Source organism: Xyrauchen texanus, chromosome 2 (genome assembly GCF_025860055.1).
Source record: "Xyrauchen texanus isolate HMW12.3.18 chromosome 2, RBS_HiC_50CHRs, whole genome shotgun sequence".
In the NCBI taxonomy this organism is placed as follows: domain Eukaryota; kingdom Metazoa; phylum Chordata; class Actinopteri; order Cypriniformes; family Catostomidae; genus Xyrauchen; species Xyrauchen texanus.
The window spans coordinates 49,330,856-49,358,264 of NC_068277.1; the positions used below are offsets into that span (position 1 = coordinate 49,330,856).

Genomic DNA, 27,409 nt, shown 5'->3' on the forward strand with positions numbered 1-27,409 from the left:
ACTATAAATTGTTTTCATCAGTCCATAAGATTTATTCTAGAATAGATCCCTCATTTCATCTGTTGTTGATTGCTAAATTGGAAACATTTTAGTCTTAGATCATGCTCTGGTGTGTTTAGAGGTTTTGCAACACATGGAGAAAAAGAAATCATATAGTTGGCACTTTAATGTATACCTTTTGCAAAATCCTGAATTCCAACAAATGTTAAAGACTGAAATCAATGTTTATATGGAGACCAACTTGTCCTCAGTATCCTTGTAGGCGTGTCTTGGGAGGCACTTAAGGCAGTTCTTAGGGGCCTGGTCATACAGTATGTATGCCTCATTCATCAAAAAATCCAAAGCTCAAGAACTTGTGGAATTGGAAGGGAATATTAAAAGTACCGAGGCAGAGCTTAAGCACCGAATGTCGTCTGATGGCCTAAGAGAATTGACCCGATTGAAATACAGATATATTATTTTGTCATGAAAGGTGGACTTTTGGCTATTCAGGGCAAGACAACTTTGAGTTGGGGGACAAAGCAGGGAAGCTTTTGGCTAGATATATAAAACAGAGAGTATTTTTCTTCCATTCCCTTTTTTTACCTTGGCCAGTGAATAATGCTTTTAAATTATTATATCTTGATCTCTATAGTTGCATGTGTTTGTCTACTGATGAAGATATTACTAAATTTGTGGAACCATTAGAACTCCCTAAATTACATTAATAAAAAACATTCTCTTGATTCTGAGATAACCTTGGAGGAGCTTGACGAGGTAATTAAGTCTTTACCTACAGGCAAGGTTCTGGGGACAGATATTTTGCCGCTGATTTTTTAGATTTTATGCTACAGAATTGGCTACATTTTTGTTGGAAGTTACTAGATCATTAGAGAATGGAAAGCTTCTGCCAACCATGGCACAAACCCGGATCTTAAAAAGGACAAAGATCCAAGGGAGTATAAAAGTCCCTGTCCAATTTCTCTGATCCAGCAAGATGTAAAAATATTGTCAATAATTTTGGCTAATTGATTAAGTAAAATTATGACATCTCTTTTACATACAGATCAGGTGAGGTTCATTCAGGGTCAAAGCTCTTCTGATAAAATTAGTCATTTCATCAATATCATGTGGTCAGTGGCAAATGATCATTCTCCGGTCGCTGCCATCTCACATGATGCCAAAAAGGCATTTGATATAGTAGAATGGGATTATCTTTTTAAGATCTTGGAAATGTATGGGTTCAGGAATACTTTTATTGGATGGATTAATTTACTTTATAGACACACTGTAGCGGCGGTACAAACAAATTGATTAATTTCAGATTATTTTAATCTGGATAGGGGCACCCGGCAGGGTTACCCTCTTTCCCCATTAATGTTCTGTCTTCCCCTGGAACCATTAGTAGCCGTGATAAGAAAGGAGGATTATTTTCCTTTTGCTTTATGCAGATGATATTTTATTATTCGTCTCCGACCCCACTAGATCTATGCCTTGCCTCCACAGAATTATCAATTCCTTTTCTAAATTCTTAGGATACAGGGTTAATTTGTCTAAATCCGAAGCTTTGGCTCTGACAGCATAGTGCCTGGTAACAGTTTTTCATCCAGGCACCTTCCAGTGGCCCAAACAGGGCATTAAGTATTTGGGTATTTTATTCCCAGCAAATTTGTGTGATTTAGTTAATTTTGACCCTTTAACAAAAAGGTTTTCGAGCGATGTGAGTAGGTGGGCTTCATTAAATTTATCGATGATTGGGAAGGTTAATGTTATTAAAATTAACTGTATTACAAAATTCAACTACCTGCTACAATCCCTCCCTATAGATGTCCCCCTCTCTTTTTTGAAGCAATTTGAAAGCATAGCGAAGTCCTTCATTTGGAAGGGTAAACGTCCCAGATTACACTTCAGTAAGTTAAATAGGCTTATTGAAAAAGGTGGGCTAGGTCTACCTAAGATTTTGTTTTATTATGCATTTGGTCTCAGACATTTGGCTCATTGGTCGCTTCCACCTGAGAAAGCTCCACCTCTATTTTTTGCTTCGCTCTACCCAAAGCTGCCTCGTTGCAATATTGCACTGTAGGCCTAGACAGCCCACCTCTGTATTTATTGCAATTTGTGTAAGCGTTATATTCATGCATGAGGTCACAATTTAAGTCATTGTGTTTAAAGTTAGTCTTGTAAAGACCTGTTATATGCACTGTGGTTCAGACAACACAGTATTTAGCCTTTTTTTTTTTTGCCAACTGAAGTTTGATTGGTAATTGGGTATGACCTCACACGTTTATTGGCGCACCAGTAAGGTTGTAATCGTCAGGTGATGTGTGTAGGCTGAATTGTGCCCGCTGATTTTCTCAGACGATGGTAGCCCTTCAAATGACACTCGTCCGTACGAGCGGCTGAACATGAAGACTACCTGCAGTCACAACCGTCTCAGGCTTTGTATACTGTGGTGTTTGTTTGTGCTGCACATATCCACGCGCGTGGACGCAAATATCGCTTCTCCGTCACATTTTGGCGTTGCATCAACAGAAGTTCGACGTCCAAAACAGAGGAACTCACGTCACGGACCACTAGCAGAAAGCCAAAGTGAAGCCGAAGCTATGCGACTGATGTTAAACTTATACAGGATAGCGGCGGATCCAGATGGAAGACCAAAGCAGCACAAGTTATTTGGGTCCAACACTATGAGGTTGCTGCAAGCGTCCGCTGCTGAAAAGCACTTTTTCGCAACATCAAATGGTAAAGATCTTATCTCTTACATTTATATACAAAGTGTCTAGTTGTAGAATAGGTGCTTATTTTGTCCTTGTAATTTTACCTATAATTAGATTCACTAATGAAATAATTAATGCATGTGTATTTATTATTATTATTATTATTATTATTACTTATTTTTTATTTTTTAGAACTAGGCCCATTGTCTGATTGTGTCTTTACATTTTTTTCTCTCCTATCTGTAACACTACAACAGGCCTCCAGTATACCTACACTGTGAAATATGAACTGAAAAACCTCTCCTTGGACAAACTGCTTAGGGCTTCTTTTATGCACCTGAGGTCTCCTGTGTCATCCCATCTTCCTTTGATCTGTAAGGCTAGTGTCACCTCTCCAAATCTTCCTGTGGGTGAGCATGTCACTATGAGTCCTCGAAGCATATGGACTGAATCTGATGTCACAAACCATGTGTCCCGGTCAAAGGGTGGTCACATCTCCCTCTTTGCTCATTATCAATGCACAAAATCTGACCATGCCAGGTCAGTTGTAAGACCTTTTGCACAGAGAAAACATTTCCCACCTCAAAACCATCTCAGAGCTCCGGTTTTACTGCTCTTCTTGGAGGAGAACAAGGAAAGCATGGAGTGGATGAAGTATTTCACACCCCTTTCCCCTCCTAGCACAAAGATCCGCCGGTCTAGGGCGCTCGGTAGCATCATTTCTGACATCCCCAATTACAAGCAAGGGCCAAACAGCGTGGCCAAAAACCAGTGCAAGCTGCATTCCTACAGTGTGGCCTTCAAAGACCTCGGATGGGACCACTGGATCATTGCACCCCACAAGTACAATCCTCGTTACTGTTTGGGAGACTGTCCGCATATTCTCCATTATGGCTACAATTCGCCCAACCACGCAATCATGCAGACATTCATCAGCGAGCTTGGAGTTGCAGATATCCCATTGCCTTCTTGTGTTCCATACAAATACAAGCCTATCAGCGTGCTAATGATGGAGAGGAATGGAAACATAGTTTATAAAGAATATGAAGACATGATTGCAGACTCTTGCACCTGCAGGTGACTTTGGAATCAGGCCTGACAAAGAAAATAAATGAATAGTGCTAAAGCACAATGTGAATGCTTTGTACAAGCACTGTTAGTGAACTAATCTGAATGGGATGGCATGCTGTGCTTTCTTCATTTTGATTGCCTGTTGGCTTTTCTTGAGCATTATAACAAGTTCAAACAGCAACGTATCGGTGAGACATTTGAATTGTGGAGAACAATCGGTTCACTCTCACTCAGCAACCAATGTTTTGGGGGTGTAGGTTTCAATACGTGGATCCCGAAAGGTTTTTGGGCCTGTTAAATGAATAAGCTACAATTGTGTAATTTTCCTTTTCTTGTTTACTCTTTGTTTTTTTTCTTCCTTTTTTATATGTATGTTTTTCTCTGTAAAGTCTATTAATATAGCATATTTCATAACGTATTAATGTAAGATTTTCTGGCACATTATTGAAGACACATGCTGAAAAGTCTGTCCTAAGAAATAAAGAAAATGAGGGGGAAAAATAGGATAAGAAAAGGTGGGGAGAAAAAGCACAAAAGTCAAGCCATGGAGTTTGGCTGATCTGACTTTTCAGAATGATGCTCTTTCTGCTGAAATTGTTACTACTTTCTGAAAAGACTCCTTTTGCCCATATTGGATGGAGGGCATGGCCTTCTAAAGCAAGGGGAGAAGGGAGCAGTTGCCAATTTTGCACTACCTCAGTGAATATGCAGTAAGTTTATAAAAGAGAGACTTTCGTAGATTTATTTCTTAGAAATGAACATCTGTGCTACTAAATTAACATTTTAATGTCATGATGAAAGATGATGTAATAAAGTGGTTTTGTAAAAAAAAGAAAAAGCAATGTGTGTGTGTGTGGTCATTTGTTCAATAACTTAAAACATGGATTGGATTGAATTACAATTGGTCAGTAGAGGACACTATTTCCCAGCCGTTTAAAGTCTGTAGGAATGGTAGTCTGAACTGGCATCTAACTAGCATTATCGCTGATGTTATTGAGCTGGCTGATTGTAAAATGTGGGTGAAAGTTTATTCAGAAGAAACTTCAAGTGTTCAACCTCTATCTATCTAATGTGAGTACAAGATATTGACATACTGGAGAAATGTCTTGAAAATCCTTAAAGTCAGGCTTTTTGTAGTTATGTTCAGATTCTTAAAAAAAATGCATGTGTAAAACCTGTTGTGTACAAGAAATGAAGTTTTAAACTAGTAAAGAGATCATCATACAGCTTACAACATAAAATGTCAGTTAATTTTTATAAAATGAAATAAATACTTTTCATGATGATGTGTCACCTTTTTTTGGTAAAAACATAATCACTACAATTGTAGTGTCCACACTTGGTTGCTCACTATAGGCTGGAAATGGAACACTGCAAAGTATTTAATAGGTGCCATGTTATCTTTAGATAAGACCTAACATAAATCAGACATACTATGCGTGTGTATTTTAGCTTACTCATCCTTCTGTGATGTAGTCTTGGGGTCTACTGAGCATAGAAACATCTTGATTACATCACATCAGTGCTGTTGGTTGAGGGTAATTATCACAGGAGAAAGTTATTTGATTTCCACTCTGTCTGGCATGCTGTGTGGTATGAAAAATCCCTGCACACTCTTAAATAATGGTTGCTTTATTGTTTTTTTAGAAGTATGTGTGTGTTAGAAGTATTTTCGTCATTCTGTAAGACTTATTTTACTGAATAAGGGTAGTTGACATTCTGCGGTATGACATATGTTAGGTTACTACAATCAAAACAGTTTTAAACAAAATTAGGCCAATTCTTTTATAATTATGCTTGCCCATATTAAATAAGAGACTACATTTTTGTGTGACTACGCTACACCATTGGTCATAGTTTAGCTGTCAGAAAATGACTACATGATATCCCACAGTCATATACAACCAGTGTATATTTTTTTCTCAGTATTTGCTAACCAAGAGCAACAAATGCTTGATTATTCTGTGTGATTTCTCTGTCTCTATAGCAGCATGGATGTGATTGAACCATAGGATGCTCTGAGCGATTGTAGAGTGTTTACATGCGCAATCTTACACCAATAATCCATAATAAGGAGAGAGTGGACAAGGTTATGTAAACGCCTAATACAGTGTTCTTTTATCGAGGTAAGGGCATAAGCAATTTAAGCAAATAACTATTAGCACGCTTAGAGTGCCCGGATTTCACATTGCATGTAAACACATTTACCAGCTTCATACCGGATTATCCAAGGTGCAGACATGTTGTGATTATTCCACTTTACATTCTGATATCAAAAGCAGAGATTAAACAAATTATAAAAAAATCTGACAATGAAAGAAAATCACGTATGTGTGTGCAAGTAATAGCACTCAATTCCGATGTCCTCTGGTACTGTTTCATGTGTGCATGAATCAGTAGGTGTGTACCAAACTGCACACTTCTGCACTATTCTACACCATTTTAAACAGTAAGTAGTGCAAGTAGTATGTTTACACTGAAAATGCAACAAAAAGAAGTGTTCTATGAGAAACCAGATGTTCTTCTTTAACCATCAAAACGGAGTGTGGAATGTTGTGCACATATGCTGCCTTCAGGTGCTATCGGAATTATCGTAAATATGAGTTTCCCACTCGGAAGTCGCACATGAACGAGCCCTCAAGTCGTAATTACGACTGGGAAACGAGTTTCCGAGTTGGAAGCAGCATTAATGTGCCCTTCAAGTGGACTTGGATATATCGTAATTATGAGTTCCGAGCATATGAATGACCCAGCGAAGTCGGAAGTTCAAGTGGAAAACTCGGAATTCTAGATGATACCAGAGTTGCCGAGTTGGGAGGAGTCCTAAACTTTCAACATGGCAGATGAGAGTACAGTTTCTGTAGTGAATGACAGGTTTTGTTAATTTTTCTAAATACAGTAAACTGTTAGCACTTACCTTTGTGGTCATATTCGTTTATGCATATCAGCAACCATTTGATGCATGTTGTAAATTTGGCATTATAAAAATTGCTTGTATTTGACCAAAATTCCATCATCGTCAGCAAGCAGAGAAATATTTTTTATGGTCTCAAAATAAAAGTTCTTCAAGAAATGTATATGAATCAACGTTTTTCTGCCAACAAAGCACTTGAACGTGACGTACTCGTAATTACCACTTCAGAAGTGGGAAGCACTCAGCACTAGCGCTTGCCATATGTAGCAGAAGGGGCGGAGTTACCTGGCTGGCCTGACAGTACAATCGTAATAATGGAGAATGTAGCAATTAGAGAAACTTCAGTGAAGATAGCACCTTCCAAATGTGAGTTGAATGATTTACCTTCACCCATCGCTGTGTGAATATGTGTGCTGTTTGAGATGAAAGTGTTGAACTGAGGTTGGCTAACGTGCTAAAGCTAGCGGCAACACATCACATGTGTTTGAAACGTCACTTCCGTCAGCTGTTAAACTGCAAATGCTCAAAGTCTGAAATGCTTCTGTGTAAAGATAAAATTAAGTGTTCCACTTGGGACGATACTACACTGAGTGCATTGTCTTTACTGTAAGTGCGTAGTGTCTAGTACGTCATTTGGGACACAGCTAGTGTTTTTGATGGTAATTTGTCCCCACCTACTGCCTTAATATGAAATGTCACAGAGATGAATCAAGATTTTATAGCTTAGTATATTTGTAGCCAATTAGAGACATACATCACCAAAAAGTTTTTTTTAAGTCAAGAAGGCATTAAAAATGGACCCTGTTAACTTTCTAAGTTAAGTTTTCTCATCCTCCTGGGGAATAACTGTTCCCCCATAGATCTTATTCACAGCTGCGCCATCTTTGATTTTGACTTTATACAGTTGCATGTCATTGAAGAGACGGTAATTCTATCCCTCACAGCCTCGTTTTAATTCCAGACAAAAATCAAAGATGGTGCTACTGTGGATAAGATCCTTACAAAAACAAAATGCTTTCTTCATAATCTTTAATCACAATGTAATAACTTGCTCCACCTCTGAAACTACTTTCCTTCTCAGCTGATGTCACCAAGCCCTCATAATTTTTCAACCCCTCCCATCCAACCACCTGTCACATAGAGGCAACAGTTCACTTTGCAAACAATGTTTCATGTTGAATTTAATAAAGTGTGAGAAATGTACTGATGTGATTGAGCCCCAGTTAAATCACTTAATTTTTTAGTTAATGAAGAACAGAGAACTCAGAGCTGAAAACACAGCAGTCTTTCTGTCTGCACTGATCCTCATGTCATATCAAATGCAGGTAGCCTGTTTTCTACCAACTAGACTGGAACTGGATGGATCCACTGAGGCCCTTTTCTCCTCTTTGGCAAACGATGTGTATTTCAGCTCCCAATGGGATGGTGCACTTTGTCTGCAATCTGTTGTGTGAGTGCCAGAACTGACGAGCATGCCAAATGGGCACAGCAATTGCTGTTCATGACCCTGGATCACTGAGGGAACATCCTCAATACAGAGAGTTTAAGATCTCAATTAAATGATAGGTAAAGGATATAGTTATGAGTTCTCCTCAAGTTAAACTCCTAAAGGGTTTTCTTTAAGACTACCAGTGGAAGGTAGTTATCTTTCATATCTCTTTCTAAATGATAGAATGTTCCAGAACTGCACCATAATCTATTTTTTTTCTGTCTGTTGTTCAGTGAAAAGTTTTTTTTCTTCAAAAATCCCTCAAGGTTTATTCATTCTGTCTATACAGTGACTTTTGTTTTTCACATTTCACTTGTTATAAAACTGCCAGTCATCACACCCTATTCTTCTACTGCAGAATATTTTCTATGATAATGATTCTGATTATTACTCTCAGAAGAGTCAAACCTGTGCATATTTGGAAACAGGAATCAAGGATTATTCTGGCCCATTGGAAACACATGGTCTCTATTAACCCAATTTAATGCTAATTACCCAATCTTGATCAGTGGCTCAAAGGCCATTTATTGTCAAGCTGTATTTACAATTTAAATACAGTTATATGTTTTCAGTGCCCTGAATCACATGCTTTCTGTCCTCACTTTCACAATACAGTTAATGCCTGCCTGCTTTCACCAGCATCTCTAAGGGGGTGAATACATTTTTTTTTTTCAGAGAAACTTTGTTGTTCTTCACATTATATTGATTAATTCTACTCTATGCCATGGATGTTATGTCATCTAGTAATGACATAAAATGTGCCCATTTGTGTAAGCAATGAAACAACTCTTATTACATTAGGGTTATGTGTTGGAAGTAACTAAATCTCTGCTGCTCTTGACCTTTAGAGACTCTATCTTAAAGGATTATTCTGGGTTCAATACAAGTTCAGCTCAATCAACAGCATTTGTGGCATAATAATGATTAACAAACAAGTTAATGTTTTACTTGCTCCTCCTTTTCCTTAAAAAAAAAGCAAAAATCTGTGTTGCAGTGAGGCACTGATGGGACCAATCTGTAAACATTAAAATACTATTTCAAAATTATAGTCACAAGACATAAACAATATGCATGTTAACATGATTTCAGTGTAATAAAATCACTTACTAACCTTTTCTGTGTAAACTTCATTGCTATGACAATGTAATGTCAGCAAACTCTAAAACTACTATAAAAAATAATGATTTAAACAATAATACTCAAATAATACATTTTTTACAGAAGAATTACTGCAAGTGCTTTTATAAAATTATAATCTACACATTTCTTCCTGCTCTCCAAAAATTGTCCCCATTCACTTCCATTGTAAGTGATTCACTGTAATCAGAGACTATTCAGCAGAGACAGACACTTCTATTAAAATTGATGGGAGAATTTGGGACACCTAATTGTCAATGGATATAGAAAGGAAGTCCCACCTTACAGGTAAAAGTGCCAATCACTTTTTATTTATTTATTTATTATCCCCTTTTCACCCCAATTTTGGAATGCCTAATTCCCACTACTTGCAAGGTCCTCGTGATTGCTTGGTTACTCGCCTCAATCCATGTGGCGGATGACAATCCTCAGTTGCCTCTGCTTCTGAGACAGTCAATCCACGCATCTTATCACGTGGCTCGTTGTGCTCTCCCAGCATGTGAAGGCTCATGCTACACTCTGCAACCCACGCACAACTTACCATGCACCCCATTGAGAGCGAGAACCACTAATCGCGACCACAAGGGGGTTACCCCATGTGACTCTACCCTCCCTAGCAACCAGACAAATCCAAACATGTGACTCCAGGGGTGGTAGTCAGTGCCAATGTATCTATAAAGGTGATATATCTATCACCTTTAAGATACAGACATCGCCTGACAATCAACTCGAGAATGCACATGCACACTGGTTATTCAAGCCTTGAAAATTGCAAAATGTTTACGTAATCTGAGGTAAAGTACAGTTTATGATACAGTACTGTCAGATTTTATTGCTGATTTGAAATATAGGTATGTTCTTTGATTATAATCTTTACCGTATTGGAGATTTCTGTCTTTCCCAATTCACGTAGATAGGAGTTGCACTTTCATGACTGGAAATAGCTTCCCAGGAGCGTTCCAAAGATGGCCGAGAGTGTATGGACTTGCAAAGACTTTGCTGTAACCTTGTTCTTTGCATTTAAAGGGTTGTTCCCCCCAAAATTTAAATTCTCTCATCGTTTACTCACCCTCATGCCATCCCAGATGTGGATGACTTTCTCTCTTCTGTAGAACACAAACTAAGAGTTTTAGAAGTATATTTCAGCTCTACAGGTCCATACAAAGCAAGAGAATGGTGACCAAAACTTTGAAGCTCCAAAAATCACATCAAGACAGCATAAAAGTAATTCATTGGAATCCAGTGGTTAAATCTATCATATAATCACATCATCATAAGTAATATGAGTGTGGGTGAGAAACAGATCAATATTTAAGTTCTTTTTTTACTATAAATTCTCCTTTCTTCCCAGTAGGTGGCGATAAACATGAAGAAGAATGCTAAAGTGAATGTAGAGATTGATAGTAAAAGGGATTCAAATATTGAACTGTTTCTACCCCACACTTATCATATTGCTTCTGAAGATATGGATTTAACCAATTAAGTCTTCTGATTTACTTTATGCTGCCTTAATGGGCTTTTGGAGCTTCAAACTCTTGGTACCCATTCACTTGCATTGTATGGACCTACAGAGCTGAAATATTCTTATCTAAATAAGTTCTGTGTTCTGCAGAAGAAAGTCATACACATCTGGGATGGTATGAAGGTGAGTAACGATGAGAGAATTTTTGGGGTGATCAATGAGTTTAAATATTTTTTGTGGTAATCAATATTGTCCCACAAATGCTGTCGATTGAGATTAACTTCTTTTGAACACCGAATATTGCTTTACAACACTGATATAAGTCACTTTTTCTTCACACTCATGAAGAAACTTGCTTTTCCTTGATGAAGCCAACCTTCACATTAATGTGACCAACACAGTAGGCATGCTAACAATGTTTAAAACAAGGCCATCAGCTTATGAAATAGAACAGGGTATTATTTATGTGAACTGGAAATCCCAAGATAATAAACCACATCATAGCCAGTAAACACCACAAGTCAGTTTGAAACCTTTGTGATGAGCTGGAGCCATGGTGCGACTCATATATGACCCATGCGACTCAGTTCACACAAAAGTTTTTTATTTTGTATTTTTTTTTTTTATTTGATTCTTTATTAAAACACAATAGGATCTCATATCAGTCTTTTTTAGACTGGAAAATATGAAAAAAATCAGTCATGTTAGATTTAGAATAATCATCCTATCAGTATTCAATGGTTAAGAATAAATCACAATTTAGTGCATATATTCTTTAATCTTTGTACTGTATTGTTTTGTCAGTGAATACCACAACATATAACTATTGAAAATGTACAATTTTGAGTTTTGAAAGTCACTGAAAGAAAAACAAATTAAATTGCAGATTTGATCACTACAATAAAATGCTGATAAGCACAAGGCCAGTTGTGGTTGATTTTATTTATCATTCCACTTGTTCTTTCTTATCCCTTGCTTCTCACAACCCCCGACTGCATTCTCTCCCACAGCCCCAGAGGAGAGCTTATCCTATTAACCATTAAGTAAATATGTTTCACATCTGATTAGAAAAAAAGCAGAGAGATAGAGAAAGAGAGAAAAAGTGAGGGACATGAGGGACATGAGGGAGAGGCGTCCGGTCTCTATCATGCTGGCTAGAGTATATAAGACAGTACATTGTCTCTGCAGTCACAGTTTTTCTGAACTCACTGTTACAGCACTTGACAGGTTGCACTCAGCATGCAGGATCACAGTCTCTTCAACAGGCGGGCTGTTCTAGTCTGGTGGCTGGTATTTTTGGTACTTGTCCAGCAGGTAAGTCTACCATATTTTTTAAATATTCTGCTTTTAAAATTGTATTTGTTCACAGCTTTCTAAAATGTTAAATTAACAAACTTACTGTATACACCCCTCAGTTTGATTATATATCTGTTCCTTTTTTACTCTGGGATACTGAGAGGACTTTTTGTGGTTTTGTTTTTATGGTAGATTAAACTAAATGAAAGCACTATGAAATAATCGTTTAATATGGGCTAAACTTTATGTTTTGATGTAGTTGCGTTTACTAATTGATTTAATTTAACTGATACATTCAAAATACATATAATTGAGTCAAAGAAAAATACTTTTCAACATTCATAAACTATGGAAAAGTATGCAGGCTTACAGTATCTGCATATTTCATCTGCTTAATTAAATGTAATGTATATTCATTTCTATTTGTGTAGAACTCATATATGTATGTTTTGCTCAAAGGTGACCTGCAGTCCTGTGCCACAAGTAGACACACCCTCAAACTCTGTACAAGAAGTTCAAAGGCTACTTAAGAGAACAGCTCGAATGACCCCGTTATGGAGGATCATGGGTACTAAACCTCATGGAGCCTACTGCCAGAACAACTACGAGTGCTCTACGGGAATGTGCAGGTAAATACATGGATCCTAACATACATATTTTATGTTACTCCCAGTAGCAAAGGTCCAAGTGGTTTTTTTATTGACCGTCTCAGTATTGTATCTCAATCACGACATTGATTGCCTTTTTGGTTGTCTAGTCCTGTGTTCTTATTGAAGATAGTGTATGATTATTTGTTTGTTTGTTTACCAGGAGAGGCCACTGTTCCTATAGCCAACCTATTAATTCCTAGAAACGGAGACTCCATCTGTCCTCTGATCTGAAGTGTTTGAGGCTGACCTGACTATACACACCATCATGCATGCACCTAATAGAATCAGATGACAAGCATTTGATTCAGTGAGCAACGGGTCAACTGAATGTGCAATGCAGTTAATCATCAGTTAGACATATAAGGCTAGGGCTGACTTTTCTAATGCCACAAAGGAGGCAATAGGTTATGTTCTGAAGCACTTCCCAGTACTTTGGATCATTTTGCTTATCATAAGGTACACAAAAAGTGGACTCTCATAAGAGTGTAAAGAAAAATCAACATAAGCCTCATAACCTTTGCAGTATTGCCTTCTACTGGAAGCATTCTTAGTGAAATTTGGAGTCTCAAATGGAGTGAAAATGTTTTATTGTATGTATCACACAGATTTTAGGTGGTGTAAGGAAGGTATGTTATGCAGAATGTCAATTTGGGCCAGATTATATCCAGTTCTTGACCCTTACCACTTAAAGCTCATCTCAGGATTAAACTTGGTCCAAGCCTGAAAAACTGGTCCATTTGGATCATGTTAGTTTGAAGATATTTATGCAAGTAGGCAACGTAAGGACACAGCATGCAGTGCCTTAACTCAACCCAAATGTTGTTAAGCCAATGAGGGAAGGGATAGAGAAGGTTGTCTATTGATTGTGCTTACATATTATTATCATTTGCTTCCATCCTTTGCCTTTATCTCTATGTATGCTCACATTTTTAGTATTTAATACAGCCTTTACCTGTGACTCCTTAGCCTGTGTTTCCGTCACTATTTATATTGTTATATACCGATACTAGTGTCTCATTGATAAGACAGCCACCTCATCCATTGATCTAGGCATGAATTTTCAATCATACATATTTGACAACTATTTATTATGTTCCTCTTTCAATTTTCTATGCCTCAACAGTTCATTTCAAGCTCCTTTTTATGTATCCGACAGTGTGTATGTCTTGTGTATTACTGTACAGTAACACTCAATTATGTGCATGTCTCATGATTGAATATTGGGGGTTTGAAATAAAAATGTATTTTGAGACTATTTGACTTTACCTTATGAACTTAAATGGTAAATGGTCTGCACTAATATAGCGCCTTTTTAACCTTAGCAGTATTCAAGCACTTTTCACTGCGTCTCATTCACCCATTTACACACACACTCACACACCAATGATGGCAGAGCTGCCATGCAAGGTGCGAGCTGCCATTGGGAGCAACTTGGGGTTCAGTGTCTTGCCCAAGGACACTTCGGCACGTGGAGTCATGTGGGCTGGGAATTGAACCACCAACCCTGTGATTAGTGGCCAACCCGCTCTACCACCTGAGCCGTAGCCCCTGATAAATGTACATATTTAGGTTTGGTTGTTTCGAGTAATATCTCTGAGCTGTTAAAGCTCAACTTTACTCCCCTCTTGGTACCATCTAGGATATCCCTCGAAAAATGGTCTACGCTCCCCATCTCTTTGATAGGATCAATGTAATTGAAATGAATACGCTCCCTACATTTTTATATTTGTTCCAAACTTTACCTATTTACATTAAGAAATCTTTTTTTGCTAATTTAAATAAGATAATCACATCTTATCTTTGGAACAAGACACTCCCCAGAATACGTCTGTGTTTTCTACAGAAACCTAAAGAACAGAGAAATTTCAATTATATTATTGGGCTTGTAACTTAAGAGCTCTGACTTACTGGCCAGGTTCATATTATATAAATCACTTATCGGAATGGGTCATAGAATCCTCAGCCTGCCATTCTTTCTCACTTCCAGCCCTCCTTTTCTCACCCTTACCACTGGGCACCCAATGGTATGGAACTCTGTCCAGATTTTGGCCCAAATTTGCAAATATTTCAGATGGCAGAGAGGTTCAGTTTGTGCTCCAGTTGCCAGAAATCATAGATTTGCTCCGCCTCTGAATGACCTGGCATTCTTGCTATGGCAAGAAAAAGGTATCTTAACATTTAAAGATCTTTAGCTGATGGTTGCTTCTTTTCTTTTGCACAATTAGAATCTCAATTTAAAATACCTAAAGCCCACTTTTCCAGATATCTACAAGTTCGCAACTTCACACGCAAATCTTTAATCTCTTTTCCTTCCCTTCCTGATCCAAACTCTATTTATCAACTTTTTCCTGATGTCCTGGAGCAAAGAGGCACCATCTATAAAACTTATATAATTATTATCTACTTCTGTCAATGCACAAAGATATTCCTGGCAATTGGACCTTAATATCTGCCTCACAGACGAGGAATGGAATGAGGCTAAATGTAGAATCCATTGCTCTTCAATCTGTGCTAGACACAGCCTTATTCAATTCAAAGTGGTACATAGATTTCAACTATCCAAGGCCAAGTTGACAAAGATGTATTCCTTTGTTGACCCCTCCTGTAAGCAGTCCCCTGCTACATTAGTCCATATTTTTTGGTTATGTCCTAGTCTGTCTATTTTTTTGGTCACAGACTTATTCTAGAATATTTATTAAAGATGTTTGTGCAAATCCTTTAACCGCCATCTTTGGTATTTTGTGTGAAAAATGACTCTACAAACTACAAAAAGTGAATTGGACTGTATAGCCTTTACTTATCTGCTGGCAAGGCGCTTGATTTTGATTCATTGGAAACAGTCCTTCCCCCCTTCTTTTAAACAGTGGGCCAGAGATGTGTTACAGTTCTTGAGTTTGGAAAAAATAAGACTTAATCTAAGGGGCTCCGGGTCTAAGTCATGTGGCATCTTCAAAACCAATTATAACTGTAAGTGGAAGAGCTGATGCTGATGTCAGGTTTTGCTAATGATTTACTGATGGTCTTCTTTCCTTTTTTACTTTATATGCACACGATGTAAAAGCACAATGTCTGTATGTATGCTGTGTTGTTGGTTGTGTTGATGTGAATATGAATGTTGTTGATGTTTAAATAAATAAAAAATGGGGGAAAGAAATAACAAATATTGAAAATGTAAACATGACGGGTGAATTGGGCTGCATTTCATTGACTTTCAGTCATTGTTGCACAGATTTTCGTGCACGCTTCAATGGTGTGATCGTAGTTAGGTGCTAAACGGAAACCAGAGATCCACGTAAAGCACTCAGCAGATATTTGGCTGTTGTTCCAAATCTAGACTGAAAAGACGTTAGCCAAGCATGTGCAGTGCAGACTGGGGACTAGTGTTCAGATACATATAAATCATTTGAGATGCTGACAGACTAAAACCCCCAAAATGTACAGAGATTTTCTTACATTTAAGGTGCACTCACTAACTTTTCTCTTTGTGTCATCTTGGACATTGACACATAGCGGCTTGAATGCAGCATAGTTTAAAATCAATAGTTTTCAGTTTCAGATGCCATTGTTGAAATGTATTATTCACAGTCAGCCACGATATCTTTAATCAATGAGTGAACGTGTCAAATAACAGGACGGTTACTGAGATCAGGCGAGTAGCATTTGGCTGTTCATGTGATTCTAACATGGTAGCCCCATGAGGGGACCCTCTTTTATAGGTCATGGGTAAAGAGCTTTTATAAGGTTACTGATGTGACTGGAGTCTTCATTTTAATGTGAGAGGTCACGATTTCCTACATATATTGCAAAATTATAATTCATGCCTTTAGGAGTTAAACTTTTTAATGAGGAAATAATTACTGATTACTACATCTATTAATTTTGTTGCAAATAGAGCACAAATGATAAATTCTGTGAAGGTTACAGATTTATATTTAGACATAATTAAAGGCTAATGTTATTAAAATAAACTTGAGCTTTTCATGGCTATCTTGTTTACTCCAGAGACAGGGTACACAATAGTTAACCCCACAGTATTTCATTGGACCCTTTTCACAAACCTGTTATGATGTGTTTCCGCCTACAACATAAATGTAGCAAACTCTTTTATATTTCCAATTTTAAAAATCAGTGGTGGTGGTGGTAGTGGTCTAAAGCACATAACTGGTGAGCAGAAGGTTGTCAGTTCGATCCCCACAGCCACCACAATTGTGTCCTTGAGCAAGGCACTTAACTCCAGGTTGCTCCGTGGGGATTGTCCCTGTAATAAGGCTTTGGATAAAAGCGTCTGCCAAATGCATAAATGTAAATGTAAAAAATATATTAAGTATAAATGTATAACTTTGTATTGTTGGAATAAGTAAAAAAAAAATCAGTTACCATAGCTGTTATGAGGCTTCAAACACAGATGCTAAGGGAGAAGGAGATGCTTTGTCCTGTTTCTCTCTTCTTACAGCTGTTATCCATCCCTGTGTATTTTTCATCTTCTTTTGCAAAGCTGTGAAAGCGTAATCACTGATTTTTTCTTTTGCTGTTTGAGCAAATGGGTAAGCAAAAATAAAATTTTCTATAGTTCCCCATTCACCACCATTCAAGTTTAGATAACTATGACGACTTCCACTTCACGTACACAGACATGTGGATAGGGTCCATTGACCTAAATAATGTATTTTAATACTCATATTGGACTTGGACACTGACACCTAGTGGCCTGGATGCAGCATCATTCAAACACAATAGCTTTCAGTCGCTGGGTGTCGTTCTGAAGGCTGCATGCTAGCTAGGATGTGTCCTTTGAAGGCTGCAGTATACCGAGTGTCCTCCTTTAATCAAGCCTTGTTTAAACGAGATGGCCTTTGTAGGACAAACGGAAACAGAACTTATCATGGTTGCTATGACAGCACGCCACTCTTTAACAAGCACGAGCGCTTTGAGTGAGAAAGGAAGGGAATTTATTAGGTACATTTTAGCAGTTATAATGATGTGGAGAGAAAAGAAAATAGAATATACTTTTAGTCTAATTCTTTATTTTAATTATATATTAATATAATTACATATTATATACTCTACACCTATCTAATGAGGTACTTAAACTTGGGAATTAACATTCCTTGTGTTTGAACATTTTCCAGCAAATCGCTGTAACTTTTTTTAGACAAATTACATTAATTTCCGTTGAAGCAAAGAATTGTGGGTTGCGAGTGCCCATGAAGGATACACCGCATGCATCCTCTGAATTCCTGTAAAAGAAGGTCGCATTTGAAGGCTGCATTCAGAGTGTCCTACTCTATTTTCTGAAACGAGACAGCCTCGAAAACAAGACAAAGATAGTTAATTATGCGGATGTAGAAAGTCACTATTCACAGTCAGCCATGACCCATTAGTGAAAGTGTCCAATAATAGGGCAATTACCGGGAATTCAAAGCGAGTAATATTCAACAGGTCATGTGATTCTAACATGGCAGCCCCCATGAGGAGACCCTCACCATGTAGAATAGAGCAGCTTTTATAAGATTACTGATATGACTGAGGTCTTCAACTCATGATTAATACATATGTTTCAAAACGACTATTAATTTCTTTAGGAGTAAAACTTTTTTGTTACTGAGTGCACCTTTAAGGCTGATCCACAAACATGCACAGAGAAAGGTACAGTGTATTTTATATTAAAGAACTATATGAGGTAACTTGAACTGACTTCAGACATCCACTAAAATGACTTTGACAGCAGTTGGTTTAAAGCTATTGAGGAGAAAGGTAGTAAATAAAATAGAAAGACAGACAGGCAGGCGGAAGGACGGACGGACGGACAGACAGACAGAGAGATAAACATATAGACAGATAGACAGACAGACAGACAGACAGACAGACAGATAGATAAACAGACAGACAGACAGACAGACAGACAGACAGACAGACAGACAGACAGACAGACAGATAGATAGATAGATAGATAGATAGATAGATAGATAGATAGATAGATAGATAGATAGATAGATAGATAGATAGATAGATAACAATCTCAAATCACCTATCTGGAACATTGGGATCAAGAAACTAAAACACAAAGCAAATTACAATTTTATCAGACTCTAAAATCAATGTATGAATTGGAAGAGTATCTCCTGACTGTCAGAGATACAAAGCAGAGACAGATCCTGAGCAAGTACAGGCTCAGTGAGCACAGTCTCGCCAGAGAAGAAAGGGTGTGTGCTCACTGTACGACAGGTGAGGTTGAGACAGAGGTGCACTTCAAAATACAAGGGACATTTATATGGATAAATTAACACACAGCATAAACAAATTTATAACCATGACAGAACAAGAAAAAAGTAACATAATACTTGGAGAGGGACACACAGAAGCACTGGCTGCAAGATACGTTTTAACGTGTCACAGCCTGAGAGACAATGGGTGAATCTGTGTTATGTGTTTTACCCCCGTGTGTCACCCCAATGTTCACCACAGTGACCATCAGTGTATGTGTGTATATTCATTTATGTGTAAGTATATGTCAGTTCTCTTCAGTTATTTAAACACTGTGGTCTTCAGCAGTTCTGAACCTGTTTTGTATTTATTTTTATTTTTACATTTATTAAACTAAATGTAATTATAGATTAAGATGTAGTTCTGCTTTTTTACGCAACCTCTGCTTTGGCAATATTGTATTGTTTACATTCATGCCAATAAAGCCCCTTTGAATTTAATTGAATTAGATAGATAGATAGATGACGGACGGAAGGAAAAACAGACAGACGGACAGATGGATGGATGGATGGATGGATGGATGGATGTCAGGCAGGCAGACAGACAGACAGAGAGACAGATAGATAGACAGACGACAGGCGGGTGGGCGGGCGGACGGACGGATGTCAGGCAGGCAGGCAGGCAGACAGACAGACAGACCGTCAGACAGACAGACAGATAGGTAGATGTCAGGCAGGCAGGCAGGCAGACAGACAGACAGACAGACAGACAGACAGACAGACAGATAGATAGATAGATGACGGACGGACAGATAGACGGATGGATGGATGGATGTCAGGCAGGCAGACCGACAGACAGATAGATAGATAGATAGATGTCAGGCAGGCAGACAGACAGACAGACAGACAAACAGACAGATAGATAGATAGATAGATAGATAGATAGATAGATAGATAGATAGATAGATAGATAGATAGATGGATGACAGGCAGTCGGACCGATGGACGGACGGACAGACAGATAGATAGATAGATAGATAGATAGATAGATGGATGACAGGCAGTCGGACCGATGGACGGACGGACAGACAGATAGATAGATAGATAGATAGATAGATAGAGATGACGGACAGACAGACAAACAGACAGACGGACAAACAGACAGACGGATAGATAGATAGATAGATAGATAGATAGATAGATAGATAGATAGATAGATAGATGGATGACAGGCAGTCGGACCGATGGACGGACGGACAGACAGATAGATAGATAGATAGATAGAGAGATGACGGACGGACAGACAAACAGACAGACAGATAGATAGATAGATAGATAGATAGATAGATAGATAGATAGATAGATAGATAGATAGATAGATGACAGGCAGTCGGACAGATGGACGGACAGACAGACAGATAGATAGATGGATAGATGTCAGGCAGGCAGGCAGGCAGAAAGACAGACAGACAGACAGATAGATAGATAGATGACAGGCAGACGGACGGATGGACAGACAGATAGATAGATGTCAGGCATTCAGGCAGAAAGACAGACAGACAGATAGATAGATGACAGGCAGACAGACAGATAGATAGATAGACAGATGAGAGATAGATAGATAGATATCATTGCACTACAAGTTTATGCAACAATAGCTGAAAGCATTCGTTAATATAACCATTTAAAATAGTTTATATTCTATCAAAGTAGAAGAATAAACGACCAGTAGGCCTAATTATTTTATACAACGTTTATCCATAAATGTTGACATTTTCGCAGTTGTTGTCGGCGGTGTTGTTTCGAAACATCGGAAGATCCTCCCAGCAGTGTAACTGTGTAACTGGCTTCAACACAGTCGTGACAGATCGAGAAGACCATTTCACTTTCCTTCCGGATTTTGCCCCAACGCGGTCAGGTTTGTTTATATTCGCTGTTTCTAAAAGATTTCCTGGGGGGGGAAATAAACAAACACGTTGTGGACACTACTTTACAGTGTTTGCACACGACACGCGTGCGTGTCTTCAGCTAATTTTAGGCACCATGCAGCTGTTTGTTAACTTTGTTTCAAATTCGTTTTCGTGTTGTTGTCCAGCGAGGTATAATATATGTTTGTTTCAGAAGGATGTTGGCGGTTCTTAAAGCTTAACTTTCACAAACCCGCTTGGAGCTATCAGCTATAAAATGAGGAGTCGCAGCAATTCTGGTGTTAAACTTGACAACTATGCTCGGATAGTTCATCAGACTATTCTGTGTCACCAAGTGAGTGTTTTCATTTCCATATGGACTTTTCACAACTGTTGATGCTTTAAATAATAAACCTGTAAGTTCCTGAACGGTATGGTTTTAGACCACACTTTTCGATCTTTGCATATATTCATTATATTCATCATTATTCATGCATATATTGTTATTGCATTCAAAGTATTCCAATGTTGTGTTGAGTGTTACAAAACACACACCTACTTGTATACAAGATCTACATTTGAGTATGTGTGTGTGTGTGTGTGTGTGTGTGTATGTATATGTATGTATGTATGTATGAATGTGTGTGTGTGTGTCTCTCTCTCTCTCTCTCTCTCTCTCTCTCTCTCTCTCTCTCTCTATATATATATATATATATATATATATATATATATACTGGTGGTCAAAAGTTTGGAATAATGTACAGATTTTGCTGTTTTGGAAGGAAATTGGACTTTAATTCACCAAAGTGTCATTCAACTGATCACAATGTAGAGTCAGGTCATTACTGGTGTAAAAAACAGCACCAGCACCATCACCAGCACCATCACCAGCACCATCACCATTTAAAAAAGTAATTTTTGATCAAATCTAGACAGGTCATCACTCCCAACACCTTATCCTTGAGTAATCATGTTAAATTGCTAATTTGGTACTAGAGAAACACTTGCCATTATATCAAACATTGCAGAAAGCTATTTGGTTCATTAAATGAAGCTTAAATTGTCTTTTGTGTTTGGTTTTGATTTGCCACAGTATGCAATAGACTGATAAGTCTTAAGGTCAATCACAGCTTTCTCTAGAAACTCCTCGGTCAATCAATGTTTTGAGGAATGAAGGATATACAATGCTTGAAATTGTTAAAAAGATTTCATACAAAAGTTTACACTTCAGTCTTCAAAGACAAAAGGACAACTGGCTCTAACATGGACAGAAAGAGATGTGGAAGGCCCAGATGTAAAACTAAACAAGAGGATAAGTACATCAGAGTCTGTAGTTTGAGAAATAGATGCCTCACATGTCCTCCGCTGACAGCTTCATTGAATTCTACCCACTTAACACCAGTTTCATGTACAACAGTGAAGTGAAGACTCAGGGTTGCAGGCCTTATGGGAATCATTGCAAAGAAAAAGCCACTTTTGAAACAGAGATACAAATAGAAAAGTTTAGAGTGGGCAAAGAAACACAGACATTGGACAACAGATAATTGGAAAAGAGTGTTATGGATCTTAACCCCATTGAGCTTTTGTGGGATCAGCTAGACTGTGAGGTGTGTGAGAATTGCTGGACAAGACACATCTATGTGCTATAAGAAGTGTGGGGTGAAATGTCACCTGAGTATCTGGACAAACTGACAGCTAGAATGTCAAGGATCTGCAAAGCAGTAATTGCTGCACATGGAGGATTTTTTGATGAGAACTCTTTGAAGTAGTTTAAGAAGTTCTTTTTAAAAAAAAAAAAAAAATGTAATAGTAATTTTTCATGTTATTAATGTCCTGACTATACATTGTGAGCAGTTGAATGCCTACATATGGATTAGCCAGTTAGTGTAATAATTAAAGTTTAATAGCATTTACAGAGCAGATTTATCATGTAGCTATGAATAATTTTAACATGTTGTGTTGGTAACTTGTAGGACCCAGTGACCGGTCTGTTGCCAGCAAGCAAAGAGCAGCCTGACGCCTGGGTGAGGGACAATGTCTACAGCATCCTGTCTGTCTGGGCTCTTAGTTTGGCTTACAGAAAGAATGCAGACCGGGATGAAGACAAGGCTAAAGCCTATGAGCTTGAGCAGGTAGATTCTAGGATGGGATACATCCATTTGGACATTTGCAACCCCACACATGTTTAGCAAGCCACACACAGACTCAGCATGATCAACTGGATTACAGTCATGTCATGTGGGAGCAAGTTGTTTAAAATGATCTTTAATTAGAAGCCACACCAAAATATATTCCCATTATAGTGCGTGTCTCTTAGAAAAATTTCAGGCATCATTTCGGGCCCTGTGTTTGTATGTGTCAGGCTTATGAGTGTCAAGTTACTCTTTCCTGTGCTGTTAAATGAGGAACTGAAAAGGTTAGAGTTGAGCTGCTGTTCCAAGTGTTTTTTTTTGGAGGGAGACTGTGTGTCCTGATCTCTCTTTTTTTTTTCCTTTTCTCTTTCAGAGTGTGGTTAAGCTAATGAGGGGACTGCTACAGTGCATTATGCGGCAGGTATGGCCATTTATCCTCACCCACCACATTGTATAAAAGCTATGGTAGTAAGATATACAACAGCCAGACCTGGCATTACATACCAGAATATGACTTATTACATGTTCCCTTTCTGTTTCCGAAGCCAATAGGCATGCGTGCAAACCGATACACTGTATACACAATGCACATACACATATGCAGTCTTTCACTCTCTGTCTCACAAGAACTCACTCTGCGCAGAACAAATTACCATGCAGTATGTTTTATCTGAAGTGCTCTCTTGCCTGTTTCTCATATTTTATTGCTGCAGATGGACAAAGTGGAGAAGTTCAAGTATAGTAAGAGCACAGTGGATAGCCTCCATGCCAAGTACAACATTCAAACCTGCGGTACTGTGGTGGGTGACATGGAATGGGGGCATCTCCAGCTTGATGCTACCTCCCTCTACATGCTCTTCCTGGCTCAGATGACTGCCTCAGGTACATCATGTGTTTCTCAGAGTTGGCCTGAAAGACACATGAGACTCTTAAAAGAGAGTTAGCCAGTCCTCCTTGTTCTTTTTTTTTTTAAAACAGGAGATTCTGTTTGACAGATAAGGCTTTAGCATATGTCCAGCTAGACTAAAGACACATCCTTACTACTAATATGTTTTTTGGTTGAAAACTAAATTTTCCATTTCCTAACATAATTGTTTTCCAAAGGGTGCAGTGGGATTCAACAAAATCATTTCTTTCTCTCCCGTCCTGTTTCCAATACCTTAACTCTCAGTACTTGAGAGAAAAACCCCACAAACATCTAACTACACATTATTAGATTATAAAATAGAGAAAGTAAAAAAACATAAAAACAAATAAGATTACCAGTACATAAAAAATGTGTAGCCTTTTAAGAAAAACATTTTAAAGGGGTCATGACATGCTCCTTTCTTTCTTTCTTTTTATTTTATTATCCTCCCTGAAGTCCACTTATATTATTAGTAAAGTTTTTTTTTTGCACCAAAACAGTCCTAATTTAGTCATGTATAATAATTTTCCACCCTGTCTCCGGCCCTTTGTCTGTAATGCTTGGTTTTAAACTGTCTGGCCCTTTAAGGCCTTGTTCAGACTGCCACTAAAAATTACAAAATTAGGTGTTGTCTTGCTGAAGAGGCAGTCATATGCAAATGTTTTTGGTCCTTGTGTTACAAGATCCACAAATTCCAAACGAGCCGTTTTTGTAGCATGCTTTAAATAAATGCTCTTTTTCTATTAAGAAGGAAGTTTTCAGTTCTGAAAATGACAGTATGTATTTATAATACAATGACCTCTTTTGTCAAAAGATCAAGGAAAATATAATTCCTCTTGTCATGACCATTTTAACTACTCTACTAGATTATGTAGTAACAAAATGAATGGCAATTAAAAGTCTTCAGTAGAAAAGAAGCCAGTTCTCCCCCAACACTTACCACTTGGTCTGGATAAGAGAGAGAGACAAATGGATGATGACCTTTAAAACACCAACTGGACACTTTGAATAACTCGTTATGCCTTTTGGCCTTTCCAACACCCCGGCTGTCTTCAAAGCACTCATCAATAACATGCGTTGGGACGTGGTCAATCAATTATTTTTTGTTTATCTTGACAACATTTGAATTTTTTGATCGTGATCTCATTACTATGTCCAGCATGTCAGGCGAATGTTTCATGAACTACTGGAGAATTGTTTGTTCGTCAAAGCAGAGAAGTGTGAGTTTCATGCATTGTGGGTTTCGTTTCTGGGGTTCATCCTCTCGCCTGACGGAATCCAACTGGACCCTGCCAAGGTTAAAGTTGTTGTTGATTGGTCAACTCCAGATTCTCACAAGGTGGTCCAGCGGATTTGGGGTTTGCCAATTTTTACCGGCGGTTCATTCAGAACTTAATTCAAGTCACTGCACCTCTGACAAGTTTAACCTCCACCAAAATGCATTTCGTTTGGTCTCCGCAGGCTTGGGCTGTGTTTCAAAGACTTAAAAGCTGCTTTATTTCAGCTCCCATTCTTATTAACCCTGATCCGTCTCGCCAGTTTGTGGTGGAGATTGACACATCAGAGTTCATCATTGGGGATATTTTGTCCCAGAAGTCGACAACAGAGTATTGCTGGTTGTCATGTTGGCCTTGGGTGACTGTTGACACTGGTTGGAAGGGTCGGGGGTCACCTTTTAGGTTGGACCAATCATAAGAACTGCCAAATGCCTAAATTCTTGATGGGCACATTGGGCACTTTTTTTTTTTGGACTATTCAATTTTTCCATCTCATAAGAACAGCAAGCCTGACACATTGTCCTGCTCTATTGAAAGAGAGAGTACATGGATTTCTCCAGATACCTTTCTTCCATCTAATGTGGTGGTACCAGTGGTGTCTTGGGAAGTTTAGTCTAAAGTCGCTCATCCTTGCATAATGTTTCTATTCCCACGGAATGTCCAGCGAAGTCACTCGTTACTCTGATATTTGTTTCTGAATTGGTCTGGACAAACGTCCTCCAGTGGGGTTATTCGGGTGATCTCTCCTGTCACCCTGGGGCTGCATACAGTTAGGTATTAGTTAATCAGCGGTTCTGGTGGCTCACACTAATGCAGGATGTTTGGCAGTTTATTGTGTTCTTTCCGGTGTGTGCTTGTGCTAAGACTTCCAGTCGGCCCCCCGCAGGACTCCTTCTGCTGCTGCCGGTCCCTTCGAGATCCTGGTTCCACATTGCCTTGGATTTTGTTACCGGCTTACCCCTGTCCAATGGCAATACAGTCATTTTGACTATGGTGGACCGGTTCTCGAAGATGGCCCATTTTATTCCCCTTCCCAAATTACCTTCAGCGGGGGAGACAGCGGCTACTGACATTGATCACATCTTTCACATTCATAGCCTCCCGATGGATGTGGTTTCTGACAGGGGACCCCAGTTTGTCTCTATGTTTTGGACAGATTTCTGTCGACAACTGGGTGTGACTAAGTTTGTCCTCTGGATTTCATCCCCAGACCAATGGGCAGGCCAAGTGAGTGTATCATCTGGACCAATCAGACACACAATTATTAATTATTTAATTAATAAGCCAACAGATGTCTCAAGACTGTAACAAGCAAAGGTCCAAGTAGGTCCAAGCCGACGTTATGTCTGCTCCCCCACTGATCATTATCAAGCCTTTACACTGTCTGTGCTGCCACTGGACCAGCAAAGAGTGGACCCCCATTGACATTCCAAGGGGGGAAGTAAGCTGCATGCTTGAGAAAAAATTTAGAAAGATTGATTAACTCCTTTCCCCCATAAGAAATGGACTCAAAGCCCAGAACGACAGACTTTTCTTCATTAAATTATAGACAAACTGTCTATAATGTCACATGTACACTCACCTAAAGGATTATTAGGAACACTTGTTCAATTTCTCCTTAATGCAATTATCTAATCAACCAATCACATGGCAGTTGCTTCAATGCATTTAGGGGTGTTGTCCTGGTCAAGACAATCTCCTGAACTCCAAACTGAATGTCAGAATGGGAAAGAAAGGTTGTTGGTGCCAGACGGGCCAGTCTGAGTATTTCACAATCTGCTCAGTTGCTGGGATTTTCACGCACAACCATTTCTAGGGATTACAAAGAATGGTGTGAAAAGGGAAAAACATCCAGTATGCGGCAGTCCTGTGGGCGAAAATGCCTTGTTGATGCTAGAGGTCAGAGGAGAATGGGCCGACTGATTCAAGCTGATAGAAGAGCAACTTTGCCTGAAATAACCACTCGTTACAACTGAAGTATGCAGCAAAGCATTTGTGAAGCCACAACACGCACAACCTTGAGGCGGATGGGCTACAACAGCAGAAGACCCCACCGGGTACCACTCATCTCCACTACAAATAGGAAAAAGAGGCTACAATTTGCAAGAGCTCACCAAAATTGGACAGTTGAAAACTGGAAAAATGTTGCCTGAGTCTCGATTTCTGTTGAGACATTCAGATGGTAGAGTCAGAATTTGGCGTAAACAGAATGAGAACCTGGATCCATCATGCCTTGTTACCACTGTGCAGGCTGCTGGTGGTGGTGTA

The 27,409-nt window shown here is 38.7% G+C and overlaps 3 protein-coding genes across 6 annotated transcripts in view; all 3 read left to right on the top strand.

The window, feature by feature from the left end:
* Positions 1-2,384: 2,384 nt before the first annotated feature.
* Positions 2,385-3,777, top strand: bmp15 (bone morphogenetic protein 15). Its single transcript, XM_052154432.1, has 2 exons — positions 2,385-2,721; positions 2,954-3,777. Exons 1-2 carry the CDS (start codon positions 2,385-2,387, stop codon positions 3,775-3,777), a joined length of 1,161 nt encoding a protein of 386 aa, XP_052010392.1.
* An 8,193-nt stretch (positions 3,778-11,970) lies between these two features.
* Positions 11,971-13,960, top strand: leap2 (liver-expressed antimicrobial peptide 2). Its single transcript, XM_052153302.1, has 3 exons — positions 11,971-12,083; positions 12,525-12,694; positions 12,876-13,960. The coding sequence occupies exons 1-3, from the start codon at positions 12,009-12,011 to the stop codon at positions 12,913-12,915; spliced, it is 285 nt and encodes a 94-aa protein (XP_052009262.1). The 5' UTR covers positions 11,971-12,008; the 3' UTR covers positions 12,916-13,960.
* A 6,726-nt stretch (positions 13,961-20,686) lies between these two features.
* phka1a (phosphorylase kinase, alpha 1a (muscle)) overlaps positions 20,687-27,409 on the top strand; it is a 38,805-nt gene continuing 32,082 nt past the window's right edge. For 2 of the 4 annotated variants that reach the window (XM_052146648.1, XM_052146674.1), the window contains exons 1-5: positions 20,722-20,836; positions 21,040-21,180; positions 22,799-22,957; positions 23,331-23,378; positions 23,671-23,839. In XM_052146648.1, coding sequence (XP_052002608.1) covers positions 21,103-21,180; positions 22,799-22,957; positions 23,331-23,378; positions 23,671-23,839 — 454 coding nt within the window. In that variant the 5' untranslated portion in view covers positions 20,722-20,836; positions 21,040-21,102. Of the gene's footprint in view, positions 20,837-21,039; positions 21,181-22,798; positions 22,958-23,330; positions 23,379-23,670; positions 23,840-27,409 lie in introns of all 4 variants that reach the window. The other 2 variants (XM_052146658.1, XM_052146667.1) reach the window with 2 other exon arrangements.

Excerpts from the sequence above, each read along its gene's own strand:
- leap2 (XM_052153302.1), top strand. The coding sequence starts at position 12,009 with ATGCAGGATCACAGTCTCTTCAACAGGCGGGCTGTTCTAGTCTGGTGG. Across the intron at positions 12,084-12,524 it reads TTTTGGTACTTGTCCAGCAG|GTGACCTGCAGTCCTGTGCC; the intron begins GTAAGTCTACCA and ends TTTTGCTCAAAG. Across the intron at positions 12,695-12,875 it reads TGCTCTACGGGAATGTGCAG|GAGAGGCCACTGTTCCTATA; the intron begins GTAAATACATGG and ends TTTGTTTACCAG.
- bmp15 (XM_052154432.1), top strand. The coding sequence starts at position 2,385 with ATGAAGACTACCTGCAGTCACAACCGTCTCAGGCTTTGTATACTGTGG. Across the intron at positions 2,722-2,953 it reads CTTTTTCGCAACATCAAATG|GCCTCCAGTATACCTACACT; the intron begins GTAAAGATCTTA and ends ACACTACAACAG.